This window comes from Anser cygnoides, chromosome 3 (assembly GCF_040182565.1).
Source record: "Anser cygnoides isolate HZ-2024a breed goose chromosome 3, Taihu_goose_T2T_genome, whole genome shotgun sequence".
Lineage (NCBI taxonomy): Eukaryota > Metazoa > Chordata > Aves > Anseriformes > Anatidae > Anser > Anser cygnoides.
In genome coordinates, this window is record NC_089875.1 from 64085243 (window position 1) to 64108019 (window position 22777).

Genomic DNA, 22777 nt, shown 5'->3' on the forward strand with positions numbered 1-22777 from the left:
AATTCTACTCATTTTACTGATCAGTGTTGACTCCCTCTAAGACAATGTACTATAAAGAACTAGCTCTGTGGAATATTGTTATTACTGATGTGTTTGCATTTAATTTGCCAAATGTCTGAACAAGAATTGTATTGAATGTTTTAAATTGGCAACAGTTCTGTAAGACCAGGAAGCAATATAAAGGCAGTGGAGAGCCTAAGAGGATGCTATCCTAGCAAGTGTCAGTGTGTGAAAAAGCAACTGATGAGCACTTAAGTCTTTATGTTAAACTCCTCCCACAACAATTAGCAAATGCACTATGACAAACAACTAGCTTTGTTTGCAGGCATTGTAGCCAAGTACAAATGCCAAGGAATTTTGGAGTGAATTTCTCAGCATCAATAAGATCAGCTTACAACCTTCAATGTCCTACCTTGCAGCTGCATTGGCCAGTATGATCAACGCATGAGCACTTCCCCAGCTCTGTCTCACAGGTCTGTGGATCAGTCCCTGACTGGACACACTGACAAGCAATACATTGCGGATAATTCCAGTAACCCAACCTGCACTCAGTGCATTTATCCCCTGAGAATTCCGGGCGGCAGAAGCAACAGCCTGTATTTAAGTCACACTGAGAACTTAGGGCTCCAACGGGGCTGCAGTCACAGGACTGAAAAGAGAAACAAGGAGAAAATTGCAGGTTTGCTCTGAAAAACAAACAAACAACAACAAAACAAAAAGCATGCAACAACAACAAAAAAACAACACCCACAATACAGTACTGACAAGCAGAGTTTTTACACAACAATGAACTTCCACTGTCCAAAGGTAATTTATCAATTATAAGGCTAGGCATCTATCTTTATTCAACAAGGGTCTAACAATTACACTAAAAACACTAAAAATTATACTTAAAACGTTTATAACACTGTTTTCTTTTTGAACACATTTTACTTATGACTGATAAATCAGGCAGTGAAGTGAAATGAAATAAATCCAACAGGATCAAGGACAACTCTGCAAAGTTAACTTAACAATTTTAAGTGCCCTCTAAAAAGTTCTTTCTATGCAAGTCCTATGCAGGGCATGTTCAGACCACTTTACTAAAACTGGAATTGCTCAGGGGCAGGGGTCCTGGTGGAATCTAGTGCAATGATTTTTACTAATCCATCAGGCAGGTAACTAACTATCTTTTGATAGTTACCTAGATAGCTAGATAACTGTCAAGCAGGACTCTTAGATGATAGCAATTTACATGGTATGGGATACAGATATTTAGCCTTCTGGTGTACTGGGAAGTAAACTTGCTCACAGAACAAGAGTTTAGCAGGCAGGTAAGCAGAGAAATAGATAATTTGCCAAGGGATCTAGATATTCACTACAGAAGCAAGTAGCTGAGAAAGCTGCAGGCTCCTGAAGAACAGAAGAATCCCTCAGTGCTATTACTGTGACTGTACTACAAAGTTAGCACAGGACATTCACTGTGATCACTGGCGTGACAAGAATCTCATATGAATAAGTTCAGCTTGCAGTAGCAAACTCGGTGCCAGCAGTACAGGTTACCACAGTAACTGACATGGATAGACTTGCTAAAATTAAGGACACAAAGCTGAAAAAGAGAGAAGGGAAATGTAGATTCATTTTCTAAGAAAAACTGTTTATTATATGAATACTTACAGCATGTTTTTTCTGCTCTGAAAAGACCATTTATAAAGAAGGTGATTATACACAGGAAATATTCGAATTCAATTTTTACTGAATGCAAGAGAAACTGTTTAACTACTGGTTAAATGTTAGACTGCCAGACAACTACCTAACCTAAGAAATAAAACCTTGTGACAGAAAGAACCTTATTCTACAAGATACATTTGAACATAAAGCTTAGAAAGCAAATTGTTCACCATACACTGAAATAACTCAGTGTGCAATATCAAAACCTAAATTACAATCAGTTGTTATGTGTGTTTTGCAAGCAAGCAGTTTTATGTAAAGCTCTCTATCCTCCTGATTTACAACAGCTCTGGAAATCTTCTACAAAGAGTGTGAGCAGGAGATTCACATCTCACTTTGCAGAAATTAGCTGCAACATACTGAAAGAGATGTGGGCTGATAGATCATTATTAATTTAGATGGTGCCATGGAACTGCCATACTAATGTGCTCACATAAAAGACAATCGGAGAATATACTCCAGAGCTCAAACAGAGGTCTTCAACCTCATTAGGCTGGCTTCAGAAGCCAAGAGTCTATATCACAGCAGCACAGCAGAGGTTTCACAAGAGGAGTTTTCTATACACATAGAAAAGAAAATGTTCTTGATAATTAATTTGCAACCTGAGCTACATGACAAACAGGCTTTTAAGAAAGTGCATTAATAGCCATGTTCAGACAAGACAGTTTTTTGGAGTAATTGCAGCAGTACTATAAATACCTCGTCATCAATAAGAAAGGCAGAGAGAAGGCATTTGAACTTAACCCAACATTCATTGTCACTAGTTTTCAACCTTAACTGAATACTGTTCCCCTTAACTCAGGAGTATGATGTTATCAATAGCTTTCATGGCCTCTTTGACACACTATCATTGTTTTTCTATTTCTTGTCCCTTCTTCCCACCCCTTCAGACTTTTTCAAAACTCGGTTGAACACTGGAGTAAGAAGGATTTACAGGCTAATGAAAAGGCTTATTTTCCTTTTAAAGAAATAGGAAGAAAACACATTTTACAGCTAAAGTTGCTGTTTCTTTTCTTCTCTCTTCACTGTCTCTTATGCATAAGTTGAAGTCCTTCCCAAGTAAAATTCAAGTATAAATTCCCACTGACATCATAACTAGGGCAAAAGTAAATTTATTCTGTGAAGACAATGTCAGTTACCTGAAGCTATACGTCTCTGCCTTGTATAATATTTTGGTAATCTCCTCAATCATGTTAAACACAGCTAAAACAACAGAAATCAGGCTTGAGCAGGACACAGACTCAGCATGACAGCAGTACAGTACAAACAAGGTGTTTGGTGTTACAGGCTGCATACCTGAAAGAGGGAGTCTGTTGCACTCAGCAAAAGATCACTGACACTCACACCACAGTCTGACTGACACCAGAACTTGCAATACAGAGACAAACAATGATGTACAAACCTAAAACTGTGTCCCAGCTACAAACTACTGTATTAACCCAACGGGAAAGAGGTGACACACAGAGAGAAAATAGAGATCCACTCACCTTGCAACCACGGACAATGTCGTGGCCCCAGTGATTTGGCACGCACTTGTCACACATCTCTCCAATGGTATTGGGAGGGCAGATACAGCGGCCACTGACAGGATCGCAGTTATTACCGAAACGTGAACAGTCGCAGGCTTCATGGGAGACAGAAAAAAAATAGAGCAGAGTGAAAGTTACCCCTTTACGTGACATCTGGAAAACAGGCTGTAACACAGTTAGGATCATTCCACCACAGCCTGTACTGTACAGTGAACTCCCAGTTATCTGCAGAGATAGACAGGCAGGGTAAACCCAGAGAAACTAAAACCAGAAGCAGTGCAGCTGAGCTAACTGAGTTTGAAGGAACTACAAAGAGAACAGTGTATGAAAAAGAAAGGCCCTGACTGCAGAACTGCAGAGCCATCTGACATTGTGCACTCCCGTGACATAGCCACCTGAGCACTGCTGGTAGGACCCAATGATCTCTTGAGGTCCCTTCCAACCCCTAGAATTCTGTGATTCTGTGATTTCCAGGCCATGCTGTCTTGTGCAAGAGGCAACCTGACTGCCTCTGGGCCCTCTGCACAAGGAACCTGCACGTTATGCCATCTCTCGCACCACTCTGAGCCCACTTCCTGAAATTTTTGCTGCTGCCAGATTTTTCGTATAAGGGAGAAAGGTGGTGTCAGTTTCTTTTTTGCAGCTTATTCCTTTTTTCGGACTACATCATTCTGTATCCTCTTCCCACCAACACTTCCTGCAGTACATGGGCACCTCTGAATTAAGATTCATTGCAGCCAAACTTGTTCTGTTCTGATTGTCCTAATCATTTGGGTCTTAGAGAAACTCTTCAGCTTGATTCATTTTCATTCTGCAACAAATTTGTGAGAGAGGGATTTGGAGGAAGAGGCAGATTGTGCGAGCAACGTATTAAAATGTGAAATGGAACCGGGAACACTGGAAGTAGGCAGGGTACTTTCTCCCAGTAACCAGAAAACAACTGAATAATGAGCACATGCCCTGTCCTCATGCTCTCTGTTTATACATTCTCTGGTCTCTGCCTCTCACATCTGCGTAACAACTGTTCCTCACAGATTTAAATACAGCTTTCATACTCAAGTACACAGTTAGGAAAAGGCTGTACACAAGCAGAAATAAATCAGTGGGATGTATGATAAAATCAAGGATTCTTTTTCTAAGCACCATGAACGTGCTACAGCTCTGTCAGGGGGACAACAATGTCTTCAAAGGAAACTGGAATTCTTTGTAGATTTTATTCAATTAAAATAATTTGGGTTTGGAAGTGGTTCCAAAAGTGTCCTTTGATATTAAAGCATTTATTAAGTGAACAATTCATTGGTGACAAATGCAGATTCAAAGTATACAAGTGACTAGTTACGGAGCACAAGACACCGAGTTGTTTTGAGGAGCAGAACTGGTGCATATTTATTTGCATACCCACCCTGAACATTACCTCTGAGATCAGAGCAAAAGCATCATAAGCAACTTGTCACTCTCTGAGAACTAATCTGTCCCTTAGTATGGTTACAGGACAGCGGAATATAATGCTCCACTGCTGAGGTCTGCATTTGTGTTCATCGCTTTTATGGTACAAAATAGTTTGATGCCCCATGCATCAGTGTTGTCCCATGATGTCAGTGTTCAAGAGACATTTGGATAATGCCCTCAATAACATGCTTTAACTTTTGGTTAGCCCTGGAGTGGTCAGGCCAGATGATCTTTGTAGATCCCTTCCAACTGAACTATTCTATTCTATTTTAAAGTAAAGGTAGATAATGAGAGAGGGGCAAAGATGGAACCCATACATCTATATTTCAAAAAAGAACTGATCTTCATTTTTCCCCACCAATGTTTCCAAAATGAGGTAACTAATGCAAAGAAGATGTAGAGTTTTGCCTCAGTCTTGCCAGAACAAGATGTGAAAACATGTTACATAGAATCTTTTGACACAATGTGGCTTGCAGATGTTACAGGAATACATCTCTCATTGGGAGACTGAGGCTTTTGGATGTGACTTCTAAGGACTTTCAGTTCTTAGCCAAAATTGGTTCAAAAGGTATAGGGGGGTGGAGGGGGGCGGGGGTGATACAGCAATAGTTTTTTTTTTTTTTTTTGTAATCCTCATTAAAAGAAAATAATATGGAAAAAAATACAAAACATTTGCTGCAAGCAACAGTGAAATAGGAATTTCTCTTGTATCTTTACTGCCAGAATGTCAACAGTAACTGATGATTCTTAAAATTTTTGTTTTGTTTTAAACTATGATTTTTATTGCACAAAAATCAACTTATATTTCTGTTGGATAAAAGCTAGATAAAAGAGGTATAATATTTTATTCGATACTTAACTGTCACTCTAGTATTCATTTTTGCGCAGTTTCTTCTTAGCATGATTTGCTATACTTTCATTAAATTTCTCATTTTCTCTGTGATTCATAATTTAATTCCTTTTTTTTTTTGTCATTCGAAGGAATACATAAAAGGTCTACTATAAATAAATGAGGAACAAACAGCATTTTGAAAACAGAATTCCTCTCCATCTGTTGTAGTTACTTTGGAATTTCTAAAAATCTAATTTTCTTTAGCATATTTAGCTGTTGAGGTTATTTAGAATACCTGATGACCACAGGCAGATACATTTTTATTTAAAATATTATTTGGATTTACACTACTTTCCCATGTCATCACTGTTCCTTAAACTTGGTCTTTTCATGTTTGCTAAACGAGCAGTTAAAATCTTAATGTGAGATCTTGTTAATTGCCCTCTTATTTCCCTTCCCCAACTGTATGAAATTAACATTCTGTAATATTTCACAATAGTGATGTGCTTTTAAACTGTGAAATATTAGAATAAGAGAGTAATCATTAAGATCATCTATAGTTGTGTGGTTTTTTTTTTTTCCTCCCTCTCCATTTATGTGCTAAGATGCTTAGGACTGCAGATATCATTTGCAATTTATTTCAAGCTCTTTTAGTGCCTCAGCGAGCCTGTGAACCAATCCTTCCCTTTTCCATGGTACCATGTTGAACTTTACAACATGGTAAACATTTTCTTAGCCCTTCCCTCTCATGGCAGACAATACCATAGAGTAATGTTTTTAGTTCTGATCTGTAAACCAGCATGGCTCAAGGTTTATCAGCTTTACAGCTGAAATTGAATGTTGCTGCACAGTTTTGGTCTCAAGGCCTAGAAGTTTCTTCCATAAAAAAAGGTAGTAAGAAAAGGCAGAGAGCTAGGCTTGCTGCTTCTGCTGCTTGCCTGAAGGAAAACGAGGAGGACTAGGGTACTGGGGGTGGTGATTACTGGTTCTGGAAAGAACACCACTGCTTTGGCCTGAAGAATGACAGCAGCGATGTCCTTGGCTTGTCAGCACTCAGCCATCAGCAAGGAATGCATTGTGGGGCCATCACCACCACTCTGTCATCCCAGCAGCCAACTTCCCTAGATAAATATCTACAATTCCTGCGATCAGACCTAAACGAGTCTATGAGACATTAAAAATACAGCAAAGATTAAGTATTTCTCTGTGAGGAGACCTAGGGGTTAGATTCTTTTTGATCTAGCAGTCTGTATTGCTTTAAGGACAGAAAGTGTTTGTTTCAGTGTTTGACCTTATTTCCAAAAGAACAAACACAAATGTAAAGAAGTGGCTGGAAATATTTAATGTCTAATGCTAGAATTTCAGCATCTGGAAGAGCACACTTCTCCCGTGCTTACACAATAGACGTAGTAAAGGTTTTTATCTGAAAATCTTGTTGTACACAAAAAGTATACAAGTAAGCAATACCCTAAATATTACTGTACAGAAATTTAATAAAAAAGGATCAACCTTGTAAGGACAGTGAAAAAGTTTGGGATAAAACTAGAATCATAGAATCAGTCAGGTTGGAAAAGATCTCTATTCACATCCCTTCAACCTGACATGGGTTTGCAAGCACCTTAATCAGCCTTCTATGATATCCTTGCCATAACTAAATTAGAGGAACTTTTTGGGCAGAAAGTACTTGGAGAAAAAGACACCCCTATTCCTTCTAGACATAGGTGTCTATAACAGATTAGCCATAAACTGACCTTAAAATAGCAGGAATAGCTTCGATTTTTTCTTTTTGCCAATCATACTCCTTGCCAATTGACTGATTTACAAGGCTGTTTATGAAAATGCCTACCTGCCAGGAAATTTGTTAAGTAATCCAAAACCGGTCAACTTAGTAAGAAAATAAATAAATAAATAAATAAATCTTCAATTGGCCAAAAAGAATTTACATACGAGTACAGCCTCCTTCTTCGAAGTTGTAAAATCCATGAGCACAGCGGTCACACTTCTTTCCTGTCACTCCTGGCTGGCAATAACACTGCCCATCTCCATTGCAGTCAAAGGACTTGGAACCAAATGAGTTGCAGTTGCAGGGAACACATCCCCTTGAAGACTGTAAGCCAAATGTTTCAGGCTGCCACCGAGAAAGGAAGAGCAATTAGTACATGGGAGAAAAGAGAAAAAGCTCAGGGTGCACGGAGACCAGGGTGATTTTTTCCTCTTGAACACTGAAATGCTATTCTTAACAAATAGAGTTATAGGAGTAAAACAGGGGGTAAGGGTGCTATATGCCCTACGCAGATGAAAAAGAATAAAAATTTCAGAATGTTACCTAATGTTATAATGAAAGTTCCATAGGCAACACACCTCCTATGAGGCTGTTTCCTTAAGTATGATTTCAACAAGAAGGTGTTTATGTATGGTCTTCAGACTGGCTTTCAGACACTTTTCACTTAACCTAAATGAAATGATGGAGCCATACATTGGTGTTTGGCTTGTAAGATTATGTTAGGTAGAGTTAATTTCTAAGAGAATGAAATCAAATTCTTAGCTATTAATTGACATTGATTCAACCAAACTCTACTTGTTTAGAGACTCTCTATCTCCTTTGACCATAGGCAATGGCCATATACAGTATTCTGTAACTCGAGGGTGTTTCTTCTGAATAATTCTTAGGAATAACTTCAGAAGAATGTGGATAGAATGCATTTGTTTGCATTACAAGCAAGTAATGGGAATTGCTTATTTTTGAGATAAAAACTGTCTTTGGCGTAAGTGTAAGACTGGGATAATGACCCTCTTTTTCTCTTCTTACTATTTTCATTCTTTGACTTTTTTTTTCTTGCATTCACTATTATAAAGTTCCTTCAGAACCACAGCAGATGTCATCAATTATAGTAATAAACTTCCCTGTTAACTCCAATAGTGGAATGCAGAAAAGTATACTTGTAAAGAAGGGAAGACATCTTTACGTATATACTGCAGTATGGACTTCCTCATGAAGCTTCTAACCTACAGACTGTATGGTTATTACTGAGGCCCCTAAGAGCACACTGTACTTGATATTTACTTATTTATTTTTGAATTCAGTCTTGAGCTAGTGTGATTTGAAATGGGATTAGTTTTCTACTTTTTTTTTTTTCCTCACAAGTATGATGATTCTCAGAGAATACTGAAATCTAAATCCTGTTACTAGCTTAACCTGAATTTGATATTAAAACATTCAATAGCAAAAATCTATCAGAAAGTTTGCTAGGAAAGTAAAATGTTAAAAATGAGATATTAAAAAATAAATTAAATGAATGCTAATGAATATGAATGGACTGAAATGGAAGATAATTACCTTTACCATGTACTACTGTGTGACCCAGACACGTGCTGTTTGGTTTCTACCTAGTCTAGATCTGTACAATTTTTTTCAAGTTTGCACTGTACAGACTTACATTTTCCATGGATTTGCTTCCACAGTTGAACACGTAATTTCCTGTATAGGTGAAATCCCAGAGAATTCAGCAGGTTTCCACATAAAAGTTCTCAAACCTGAGCTCTGAGATTAATATTGAGGTTCCACATTCCCATAGAGAATTGACCAACATGCATCAGAATACAGGACCACACATACCACATACAGCCAGAATTTGGCCTGAAGACTCATATGGAACTAAGCAAATGCCTGATTATACACATAATGAGGAATAGCCCTGATCTTCATTTCCAAGTTCTATAATGAAATGTTTTGCCAATTACATGCTTCGGCATGACAAAACACAGTGTATCAGAGAGAAAGGAATACTCGAATTCATGTAATTAAACTCCAATGTTCAATTAAATCTACAGACTATCTCTAAAGATTTCTTCTACACATGAAGAAAATTTCAGAACTGCGAATATGCAAAAACCTCAGGACAGACAATCAGATTAATACAGTGAAGCAAACAATGCACAGCATGCAGCTCAGCTCTCAATAGAAAGTTTGATAGGATCTAATAAATTCTGTTTATAAGGGTGAAAAACAGAAAAACAGTCCAATACACTAGCACTCCACACTGCATGAAGGAAGAAAAGATCACTAGCATGCTGGGTTGTATTCTGTGATGAGCTCTGCACAGTGAAAAACATTTTGATCAGTCATGCAGACCCCCAAGATAAGTCTCCACGTTGAGCCCTCAGCAAAGCTTGTTTATACACAGAAACTCTTGAGAATCACATCTACTGAACAATGGATAAGATCCTGGATGACAACAAAGAAACACAATACATTTTCTGAGTATTGTATTATATTGTGTCCCTGCACCAGTGTATGTTGAGTATTTGTGCGGGCAATACAGTTATGTAATTTATGTTAAATAGGTAAAAGCTCACATTCTCCAAAGGAATCCATACAAGCAAAGAAGGCATGAATCCTGAAGCCTGACTGAGGAAGACAAAACACTGCCAGGTATTTTTCAAACAAGATGTCTTTGGTAGCAGGGGAGAAAAAGGAAAAACAAACAAAAAAACCACATACTTAAAACTGCTCAGTTAGAAGCAGTTGTATCATAATTACATCATGTTAGGATGTAAAAGAGTTTCTTTACTGGTATGTGATAAACAATAATGATAAGTGATAAACAATGAATACTTCTATTATTTTGGGAATTGTATTCAAGTAATGTGAACTTGGCCTGGTTAAAAATAAAAAATGTCTCAAACTGTCCATATTCACAAGTGAGAACTTTAAACTTGTCACGTTTGATATTTCAAGATCTTAACACTTTGCCTCTGGGGCTGATTCTTCTCATGAACTTGTAACTTTGGTTCTTGAATCATTAGAGGAGGAAGTTTTGCTCTACTGAAGGCCATGAATATCCCACTGATTTCACTGATGTATGTGCATCACCCATACATTCTATGCATACTATTGTTGATCGTGCTGCTTTTGGACTCATTCTGGTATTTGACTTTGGCCTATATTGCTATTTGCACTATGCCAAGCCCTGGATGTGGGAAAGTACCCTGAACAGCAGCCTGTTTTCTGTGCCTGTGTGTTCCTTGATAAGTTAATGTATTGTAGCACATTTATTTAAAGGGAGAAACAAACAAACAAACAAACAACCCACACACCACAAGCAAATATGAGGTCTCAGCCCATGCAATGCACACAGTTTCTGATTACCGGAGTAGCAGGCCGGTAAGCACCCCGTGGGCACCCACTGGCACTGCTGAAGCCCCATCTGCGAGGGGGGACTCGGATCTGCTGACTGCTTCGTGCATTTTCTTTCAATTTAGGCACCTGTCTGCTGATTTCACAGCGTTTGCCCATGAATCCTGATTTGCAGATACATCTTCCTGACATATCACACTGCAGTGACATGGATCCTAACGCACTGCAGCCACAGGGCATACAAAACAGCTTTTCTGGGGCCCAGAAGTAGCTGGGCTTTAAGAATGGAAAGTAAACACTGTTAGAAAGTGCAGGCAATGAAACTACACCAAATAAAAGAGTACAGGAATAAAGGCAATAGTAAACAAAGATTAATTCCAAGCAACAGCCAATATTATATTAACAAGTTTGATATATTGTATATGTACGTTATAGTATGTGTGGCAAATTCCATTGATACCAATGATTTGGTATCAAAAGAGATGCCAGAAGAGAATGTTCTACCCTGGCAAACCACGTCAAAAATTATGCAGCTTAAAGGGTGAAAATTATCCTTGTGGTTTTTACACAAATATTGTGTATATGTACAAATGTATGTATGTGCTTTAAATATGCATATAAATATGTGCATAGGGTGTTCTGAGGGCAAGGCCTAATCCATAAGTCCTCACACCGAAACAGAGAATCATACAGCCACTTATAAAATATTCCTTAGCAACCTAAAGAAATCTCTCTGTGAAAATTCATGAAAAACATTTTTCTTTTTGCAGTGATTTATGTGACAGCAAAACAACATCAAGGCAAAAGGCATTTTCACCAAAAAATATGCAGTATTTGGACAATACAAAAAGAACCCCTGAGAAAAAAAAGAAAAAAGTAAAAGCATAATATTCACAGCAGGAGTAAACGAGCTTTCTGCTTTTTTGAATACCAGATGCTATCAGATATTTTGCAACTTTTTTCATGGAGAGATTTTTCCCCAGAGCTGCAATACTTTTAACTAATTTATTTATATCGAACATTCAAAATATGAAATGTACATACCATACATAAAAATGTACTTATATGTATAGTGAGGCTTAAAATATATTCACAGCATACAAAAGGAGATTTACTTTTGTTCTGTGTTTTGTTCTAAAAAAGCTTTGAAAAACGTTTTAAAAACAGACTTTTTTTTTTTTTAATCTTTCTCTCTGTACATAAGAACAATTCCTATCAGTTCTTATCCTTAAGAAAATCAACAAAAAAGAAAAGAAATCCAAAACCAGACTGTACTTGGTTATGTCAAGCAGGGAAGCAAACTTAAACAAAGCATCACTCCTCATCACTCACCTTGCACATGTCACACTGGCGACCGATCACGTTGGCTTTACACTTGCACTGGCCTGTCTTGGAGTCACAGATCTCCGAGATGGATCCATTGATGTGGCAGTGGCAGGCTACAGACAAATAAGGAGGAGCTGTTAATGTATTTCCGGAACACATATGCTACTGAAGCTAACTAATAGCCAAATGTCTACCGTGCAGCTTTTGCCTCCCTGAGGAACCCAAGAAAGCAGGCCTGAGGAAAGCAGGAAGGCTTCACTCCCATACTGTGACAATAAACCTACTCACAGTAACGTGGAATTGTGCTCCAAATTATTGCCCTGAGAATTTTTGCTTTGACTTCATAAAACAACCTGTTTTCTATGCACCTCTCAGATCAAAAGAGGATGTTTAGAGAACATTACTGAGTGTGTAATGAAGAAGTAAGAAGGTTTCAGAAGAGTAACAACTTTGCCTTTACACGCTAAATTTCAGGGCAAATGGGGTGGTGCGGAACAAGGGGTGCTCTCAGTCTCAGGACAGCCAGGTCACTGTCCCAAAACTTGCAGTGGGCACAGTGGCACTGAGGAAAAAAGGGGCATGGACTCTTCCACAGGGTCTGTATGGGATTTAGCTATGGTAGATGGGAATGTTACTGCTGCATCGGCTGGTCCTGCTCCACAGGAGTTCAGCCCATGTCCACATGCTGGGTAGGAAGAGAAGGAATGAGAAGAAGTTTGCCTCCAGGTGCCTGGTTATGGAGCAGTAACATCCTCACTCAAACCCCGGGCTCTCTGTCACAGGCAGGACCCTGGAGTACAGCTGAAAAAGAGACTGAGCGTTACCTGCTCCGATACCTGACCAGTACCTCTGCCACTGCAACAGCATCAGAGCTTGCAGAGGAAATGTAACCCAACTGACCAGCCTAACTTGTCACAGAACTTGTCTAAGGATTTAAAACAGCAGTGAGAAGGAACTGCTGTTTGTTAAGGGGGAAAAGAAAAGAAAAGAAAACAAAACAAAAATAAAGAAACAAAACAAAGAAAAAAAAAAAACACTGCTTTTGGCTCCTAAATGCTCAAGTTTTGGGAGAAGAGAAATATTTGGGAAGCCTTCTATCACCCTTTATGCCCTTTGAACACAATTCTTTTGGCATGCAGAGATTAGAAAAATCCCTTCAGCACTCAAAATATGGAAAGGAGGGATGCGACCGTGTGTCATAGCAACTCTGACTGTACAGGCACCAATTCCATAAGCAGGAACTAGTTCCTGTGTGTCCTTTTTTTCCCCAGAGGGGAATGAATCCACATCCCTATATTTATTACCAATCTACTTTGTGAAACAGGCTGCAATCCAGATTTTCCCTTCTTGCAGTGCCCTGACATGTGTTGGTCTTTTTCTTAACCTGACAACTTCATTTTAAGAAACACTTGAGAGCCTCAACAGTTAACACATGGTGGTCACATACTTGCATGTCACAAGGTGCCACTAGAGACAAAGCAGTTATGTTTTTTTTCTATATAGAGACTATTAAAAAAGGATATTCCTCATAACTTCATTGGACTTACTATACTGTGACTTGAAAGGATCTTTTTTCTGGTTTTCCCCCCACTTTTGAGGTATTCTGCACAAGCTACTTCTTTTGAATAAGGGTGACTTTACGGCTTGCCAGTCTGTTCACAACCTTATTTCTCAAATATTTGCAAAAAGATATCTCATATCTTTGAGAGCACATAACAACAATATAATAACAAAGATAAACATACAATAAACTAAAAAGAAATAAATAGAAATATTTTGGGCTCTCTTCTCAGCCTGGTAATGATGTTCACCTCTTTCATCCTGCATGCAGCCCTATTCCTTACCAACTACCATAATATTTATGTTTTAAAAATACTGATAATCCAAACTGTGCACAGCAATGACTATTACATATACACATTTAGAGTCTCTTCCTAATTACAATGGTCAACAGTGAAAGATGATGTGTAAGCCCAAACACACAAAAACACAATTATCAATGCAAATTAACAGCTAGTATTTCACCAACCTTTTTATACAGACCTCAAAAACCTAAGCCTTTCTATTTTGAACCTTTTCACTTATCAGGAATATGAAATCACAAGAATAATAAAAAATACTGTTCTTATAAACTGAGTTTAATATTATATATTACTCCAAATGACATATCATATATTCTTAATATAATTGTTATATATTCTTATAATACATTACAAAGAAATTTGTCTTACTCTCTCCCAAAATGACACTGGTTAAGACCTGTCTTATTCTCTCTTGATTTGTATAAATATTTATGAGTCTGTATTTATAATCAACCTACACACTTATTCCCCTCCATAGTTGTACCTATGCACTGGCACATAAACACACTTGGATATTTCCTTTAATTTATCTCATGTCACCTAGCTCTACTACCATCAGCACAACCTCTAGCTATTTGCTTCAGCACACTGTGCTGTTTCACACCAAAAAAACAACCTACAAGAATCAAATCAAATAAGCCTAGGACATTTGCTCCGTGCTCTTAGATTTATTATTTTGTACAGATACACCAAGAAATTCAGAAATGCTATGGTGATATAAAGTTGTACTGTCATTTGAAATGGTTAATGCACATGACGATGGCACTGTACTGAGAAAGAGCAAGGAACATTTCAAACAATAATTTGAGAGCAAAATTCATGCTTTGCAATACTCTTGGATTTGGCTTTTTAATAAGGAATGAAATTGAAAACAACAAAGTAAAGGCACAGTCCCTCTGATATTGTAGCTGCAGGGCAAACTTCATGAAAGTCGGCAAAGGAAATAAGAAAATCATATGCAAAAAAAGAAAACCCACATGAAAGGCAGAGAGTAGATGAATGCAAGGTAACTGTGAGCACAAGGCTATGAATACATTATAGGGCTCTCTTTGTCAGTGATACTAACAACAAAAGCAAAGCCTGTAATTCTACATTAAATATGTATTTATTTTTAATACTTTTTATTTTTAATTGTATGCTTTCTGAACTCTCCTCATATTACATCTCTCCCATGCAGCTGCCGCTGCTGTAGAAATGTTCAAAGTAACAGCCCTGTCGATGCCTCAGGAATGGTGACAAGCTACTGGAAACTATGATTTTTGAAATGCACTGCTTTTTAAATCACATTACGCACTTAACACCCTAACTTATATGACATCATTCGTCATAAATTATTGACTAGTCCAGAGATTGTCCAACTTTTATCCAGCACTGTATTATGTAGCTACAGAAAGCATTTACACAGGCATGTGTATCCATGGCCGTCTACCATTTTACCTATATCAGTGCTTATTAGCTTTAGCTGAGAAACCTGGCTATGTTCTGCATCTCTGTGGCTCCCATCTAGTCTTAGGTGGTCCAATGTTACCTCGTATTCTGAGTATCAAACTGCAACCCACTAGTAGAGCAAATCTTGGAGATGGATGCCAGTGGATCAGATTTCTGTGCTTGCAACATACTCTGCAAGAAGTAGTCCCTGTGTTCCTACACACACAGCAATAAGACAGTGCTTATTACTGATATTTACTGGCATAATTTTATCCTGATATTAAACCTTTGTACTCAATAGAGTGGCTCTGCATTTATTCCGATGAAAGAAGAGAATTAAATCCTAGTGACAGTGAAATAAAATACTCTGCTTTTTCAGGAGATCTTATAATCTGTTTTATTCCACTCCTCAGAATGAGGTGGAAGCATATGTGGATGTTTTTAAGCTAAAAGCATTTGTTCTGCTTAATAGCTGTGTTCTGAATTTTGCCAGCTAGGACTCAGTGGGAGATACTGCCTCCTACAGAAGCAAAACCTCCTGCTCCTACATGTGCTCCATGATTTCTTGTGATCACAGTGTGGAAAGCTGACTCTGGAACCGGGGCTTATACTTTAACAACATGGTACCACTTCACTGAGAAATGGTAGCTTGTTGCAGTGCCAGGAATCCTTCTCCACAGCACCTTCGAAAATTCAACAGGACCTAGTAGGCTCAACCTTGCAGGAGAGGGGATAATCGTGTCCTGTAAGAGCCAGTGGCTTCCAACACTTACTGATGTCATGCGGGTGGGAAGGAAGTCCCAAGTTTTGCCAGATTTGGACCCTACAGTAACTGAAATATCCTTCCCTCCTCCCTTCCCTCCTATCTTTCCCCCCTCCTTTCAGCACCAATCTCACTAGTTAATGAGATTTCGCTGACTTAGAGCATTTCTATTTATTTGTATTTATTTTTGTAGATTTGACATTTAGTATAACCTTTTGCATCCATGCAGCGCTCCGTTCTCCTAAGTTTGTTCCATGTCTGCTTCATTACTGCTTCAACTACAGCAGGAAGCTTTGTAATAGGTTCTTCCTTCTATTTATTTTGAAATCTCCCTTTCCAAATGCAGATGCAGGTAAAGCAGTATTATTAGAAGTGTAAGTATACCATATCATTTCTTCTGTGCACACATACAGAGGTGCATTCTTCCTCTCAGGAACACAGATATAGAATAGATCAATTCTGTCAGAAGCAGTAAAAGTTCATGACTTACGTTGACAGTTCCTTGCATCAAGAGCATCGCCAAAATATCCATCAGCACACCTCTCACAATATTGGCCTGTTGTACCTGGCTTACATATCAGGCAAGCACCAGACAAGCTGTCACAGCTGCCAGGAACGGAGAAGTCAAGGTTGTCATTACACTGGCATGGTTGGCATGATCCCCCTGGTACTAGAGGTTGTCCAAAATAGCCTTCTGCACACCTAAGGTAAAAGACATCACAAGTTAGGACCGTTAAGTAATCCTCTCATTAGAAATATTTAATTTTGTTGTCTCACTAATCACTAAAAATTATTTGATCTTCCTTCAAATATTTCTTGTCTTTTTTCTCTCCCTCCTTCTCCTTCTTAACAACACTGTAGATACAGTACCAGCTGAAATCCTCCCAGTTCTGCTAGTAATTAGATTTCAGTGGGAGAAAAATCTTGTCACTGACACTGAAGACAAGACAAAGCATAATAAGAAATCTGTCTATTGGCGCTCTAGAGGAATTCAGGTCCATGTTAGATAGGCTTTGTATTTCAGCACATTATGTCTAGATGTTCTGTATGCATTTACCAGCAAACTCAATGATTTTCTCCCTCCCCTTTAAAAACTCATTTGGTATAGGAAAATAGGTTAGAAAATAATATAGACATAACATTATTTATCTGACAAGATGCTCCCCTAAGCCTTCCCTTAATCTACTGCATGGTCATTTAATTAATGGATTACTTTACAACTGCTAATTGTATAGGCAGGTAGCAAAAAGATTCGTTATTATCATAGGAGCTATGATGGTGTGTCCTATACCTTTCATATTTTAACAGAGACATTTAGAAATATCACCTTCTTTTCCACCTTGCCTACCAGCAATTTTCTGTGAGTACCATATAAAACAGGTTAGTGAATCTAACTGAACATGAGTGTGTATTTAGAGCAAATTTCTACTCATCTCACAGCCTATTTCCTATTTATATTCTGGTCTGCTTTCGCTTTCTATTACATTTGCTCACACTTCACAGTAAGAGCAACTTGTAGATGGTGAAGAAAAAGAAAAAATACTCAGTTCCAGCTAATGAAGTTATTCATGTTCATCTCAGATGAACTTCAATTAGCGTAAAGACGACAAAGTACATAAACTACATGATGTAAATTAATGTTTCCTACTATTTTAAGTAAGTTCAAACTCAGCTTTAATGTACACAGATATCTCCTCTGCTTTGTAATAGTACTGGGTGGTAGGGTTGAGAAAGGATTTTGGGTAGCATCCTAAAATGGAAACACAGAGCTCCACAATGCTTTCACTCTCTTCCCTTTATGCTTATCAAGTTAATCCTTTTCCTTGCATCCAGAATATCTCATGAAACTTCCAATTGGATCCCCCAAAAAAGAGCTTGAACATTCATTAAATATTATTCAATATCATTAGCAAAAATTATAAAAATGGCTGAGAGACTAGTATGGAATTTATAGCTAGATCTAGCTGAACATTTTTTTGTAGCAAGATGCTATTCAAGGTAGGATTCTTTCTGTTCTCTAAAAATATCCAAAATGCTGACCACAGATGAATAGGTTATACAAATAATCCAGTGGTTTGGGTGCATATAAGCACTCAATTACATGAGTACAATTTTCACAATCTAGCCCACTGTGCTTCACTCCTTTGGCATAGCCATCTATCACAACTACCTCCCCATAACAACAGTACATCAAAATCTTGTCATTAGAATAATTCATGCATTTTATTTTCAGAACCTGTCACGAATGTAGCCACATATTGCACTCCTTGTATTGCCAGCTAAGAGATAGATATTTCTTCCTTGGATGGAGAATATCTCAGCAATAATAAAAGACTGATTTTAGACTCACTTTTGCCAAAGACAACTTGACTTTTTTTTTTCCAGAGATGACATCTCAATTACAAAGGCTGTGAATCTCTCAATATATGTAACAATTAATAGCCATGATTTAGCAAAGCCTAAAAATAACTGGATAATTGATGCAGAATGTTATTTTAAGTTAGATAAGGTGTAAAGTTCACCCATGTTTTGCTGAGATCTTTCTCACCGTTTGCAAATCTGGCAGAAATCTTTATCTTTTGGTACTACTAATCTATTTAACTTCACTTGATATCTATTCATTTTCCTCTTTCCCTTTCATTTAGGGGTTACTTCTGTAACTGATAGCATTCACAGAAACTTACCAAGTAGTTCACAGAAAAAATTCTCCAGGGGTTTGTGAGAAATGCACTGCTAATCATTCCACTCTATTAATAGCAGGGGACCTTGATAACTTTATTTTTTTTTTTTCTCATCAGTTTAGACTTTGCTAATTAAAATTAGCAAAACCCACTGCCATCACATACATTCTATTTAAACACATACTTATTTCTTGAATCCAGATTCAAGATGATCAGATCTTGAAAGTAGGGGCAAACCAGTTAAACTTTAACAGAACACTGTATGCACATATCTATGTGTAAATTCATCCACTTTTTCTCCCACTTCTCCTGAAGCTGGAGGTGAAGGTTAAAAAATCCACTTTCACTATTTTCACCTTTTTTCCCTTAAGGACATTTCTACTTCAGCTACTCTGCCCAGACTCAAAGCATTATATGTTTGGGAAGGTCCGTATTGAAAAGACAAAAATTTATGTGGCATGGAAAATTACATTTATGCAATAGAGGAAACACTTATCTTATAAATGATCACAAAGTACAACAGAACACTCCTGAGGTGAAAAATACAAAGCAAAGCAAAATAAAACCAAACAGAAATAGAAGTAAAAACAGGGAATAAAGACATTCGAGAATGTTTCTGTATTTTTCTCTCTTTCCCTCTCCATGTTCACCTTCAGCCTCAAATGCAGATGTGTCCTGTGACTGTTTTTATTTGGCATAACTGGTGCCAAATACAGGGCTACTATATACATGTATGTGAATGTATGCGTACTGGTTCTGGATGGGATGGAGTTAATTTTCTTCACAGCAGACCATGTGGCGGCATGTATGTGCACACAAGCACAGGCTTATTGTATACATTTCTTTATGTTTATTTGGAAAAAAAAAAAAAAACAGCATAGTTGAGTCTGAGTTAATTTAGGCTGCAAATACAAACACTTGAAAGTCTGGAAATACTATCTTTACAGTTGCTTTGAAACTTATGTGCATCCAACCTCTGTATGAAACTGGGGAAAAGCCCTGCAGAGAAATAGCATGTGAATGTGCAGTTAAAAATCTTAACTCAGATGTTACTGTTGTATGACCACCCACAAATATATCTTGCACTTTCTAATGTCAGAGTGCCTAGCTTTGCAACCTGTAAACAATCCTGCACAACACATTTGGTTTATAAAATCTCCTGAATGTTTGATTTTTTTTTCCTATCAGCACTGCAATACTGGCTTGTACTTCTAGCACTAGGGAAAAAATTGCATTAGCTGGAAGCAGCACCAGATTGAAGCCAAGGGACTCACAAGAGACTGTGCCTGGTAGCACTTTGTGCTAGATCTGTGGAACAGTGGGGAGGGGAGGAAGGATGCAAACCAACTCATTCTTCCCACTTCAGTTACACAGACTATATATGCCCTTCTAGGAGGAAAAGGTTGCTCAAATCATATTCGTAAATGAAGAAGTACTAAAGGAGAAGTTAGATTCACCCATTTTGTTTCATTCCCCTAAAGCTCTGGATTCTTGTTTGAATCAAGGCTACATAGTTGGCAAATGCACTGCAAAATCCTGTAAACACGATGGGCTCAAATCACATTTTTGACACTCATACACCTTCTGCACAGAGTTAGGAGACTGTCTATCCTACCCCATACCTACTGTGAAAGTGGGCAGTGAGCCCACTTTTTATGAGAACATAAATCTCATTTCTTGGGGAAAAGTAAGAAATAGGCTTTCTCTACACTTAAAGCACTTAAAGACAGCTGGTACCACTCCCCCCCCCCCCAGTTTATATCTTCAATTATTTTTGTGGAGTCTGTCAGGAGCCAGACCCCTCAGAACTTTGAGAAATTTTGGCAACATTTTTCTGAGAAGTCCAAGTGACAGAAGCAGCAATTTTTTTGACATTTTACAAATCAAGTGTTAAAAGAATAATAATAATATCTTATCTCCCTAAGGAGTGAAGGATGATTTTGGAGGCAAAGTAAGTACAGTAATGCATATATTCACTTATATGACACTTTGCACTTCATGATAATTTAGGACTGTCCGGTTAAAGAATCATGTGGCTCAGATCAGTTGTCACTTTGCAGTTGCTAAAATGAACAAGAATTCCATGTAAACACTTTTAGCAATTATACAATCACTATTAATAGCAAAAGGCAGCACTCTTTCTTTTGTTCATTATTATTGACAGCAGTGGGCATTTCCAAACAACTTGTTACAACTGAAAGAAAATAATTCTGTGAGCATTGGAATTAATGGCTTAATTTCCAATGCATTTATATCCCGTGGTTACAAGAGTAAGGGCTGATTATTTGCAGCAGGATGTTGCTGTTCAGCAGTGAGCAATCCCTCAGGCTACAGCAGTGCTTTTTCCTTGCCCTGTGAAAGTTTTCTTATGAGCAGAACGCTTAATACTCTTCCTCTCTCTCCTGTTTAATCAGGTGTGAGTTCACACAGTATTCTTTCTCTCCCTTAGCTATGACATCTCCTGATTTATTAACCTCTATTCAGCCACTTCTTCTCACAAAACTTTCAGGAACATTTATTATCATTGAGACCTCCTACCCTTCTGTCAAATTTGATTGAAATTGACCTACAAGTTCAAATGTTTCTGTGGGCAACCAGACAGACATGCACAAAAAGATCACACTAGCCTGATTTCCTTAGGAAATCAGGCTAAAAATCGAAGCCTGCCACTTATTCAGATTTTCTCCTATTGCATCTACAGCCTGTGCTCCACTCAGAAATAGCACTTGTTGCTAATGGAAGCTGTCAATGACCCTGCATTGACAAACTGCCACCAAAGTGCTCTTGATGTGATTTATTCCTGCCGTCATTAACTTCACAGCCCACTAGCTGAAAGAAGGGTGATGACTTCCAAGACAGACAGGAAAAGACAGGCAGAAATAGTACTCAGCAGGAGCAGACTCGGTGATGATGGGTGGAAACAGGTGACAGCCTGCACTCTCACTTTAGGACAGATATAGCACAATAGGGGATTTAAAAGGAAGTAGTTGTAAATGTAATTTGGAAAGACAGGACTAGAGGGTAATTCACAGCATATGACCAGGTTTCTGCTTTCCTGGTTGGCTTTCTTTTGGTTCATTCCTACTTTTCCCCATCTCAGCCTGAGTACTGTAAGTCTTCATTTGGAGGCCTTACCTTTCTAGGGTTTATGTTGGAAAACGCTGCAAGCAGCTTGTGGAAGTGCCAAATGACAGAAGCCCACTAAGATACAGAAATGCCGTGTTTTCATGCCCTACAACTATCTAGCCAGGTGCTAGACAGTTATCTGGCTCCCCCGGTCCCTCTTAAGAAGGTGTCATTCGCAGAGTCACAAGGGACTAGGATCACAGAGCCAAAGCCAGTGCTGATTCATCACGACGTCCAAGCAACTATCACAGGTCCCCTGGCATGCTAACTGCTCTTTAAAGCTGTTCTATCCACACGGAATCTGAAGGGAGGGAAGGGCATGCAGACAGTGACAATATCTCTTGCCTATGTAGTCTCACCTCCTTGTGGAAGGGGGTTCCCAGGAGCTTAGCACTAGCACTTCCACTCTCATTCTGTTTCACTTAAATTCTGTGTGTGATTCTTTCAGAATAACAGGATACAAGAAGGAAGATGGGGCTATCAAGGGAGAGAACTTTCTCACTACTAACATGTCACTCAGAACTGTCATAGCCAAAGGAAGACTACACGTGAATGTACACATATATATTTTTTAATTTGCCTTTTTGTATAGGTAATAAGAAAGTGTATGAAATATATATTGAGCTTTTCTATGCATTTGACAAAAAGAGGTCCTTTGTTGTCCCTAACACCTAACTTGTTGCATTTGCTAAATAAAGGCTGCAACAGGAAACCAAAGCAACAAAAATGTAAAATATTCTTTTATAAATAATTAAAAACAACAAATAACTTATTACCAGGATTGTATTTTGGTTGCATATTAACTTTTCAAAAAGAGGCAACAATAATTTATTGAATACTTGATTCACCACACTCTAATCATTCAAATGACAAAAAAAGACAAAATAATTATAAAAATCTCAAAAGGCTTACAGAACAGCTAGAAGAATAATTT

General features: G+C 38.1%; 1 protein-coding gene across 1 annotated transcript in view; it reads right to left on the reverse strand.

Moving 5' to 3' along the window:
• Positions 1-22777, reverse strand: part of LAMA2 (laminin subunit alpha 2) — a 380764-nt gene that overhangs the window by 127204 nt on the left and 230783 nt on the right. Inside the window, exons 19-23 of the mRNA XM_066993195.1 lie at positions 16527-16738; positions 11990-12096; positions 7468-7648; positions 3198-3334; positions 413-649 (exon numbers count right to left, since the gene is read on the reverse strand). Of these exons, the coding sequence (XP_066849296.1) occupies positions 413-649; positions 3198-3334; positions 7468-7648; positions 11990-12096; positions 16527-16738 (874 nt within the window). The remainder of the gene's footprint in view (positions 1-412; positions 650-3197; positions 3335-7467; positions 7649-11989; positions 12097-16526; positions 16739-22777) is intronic.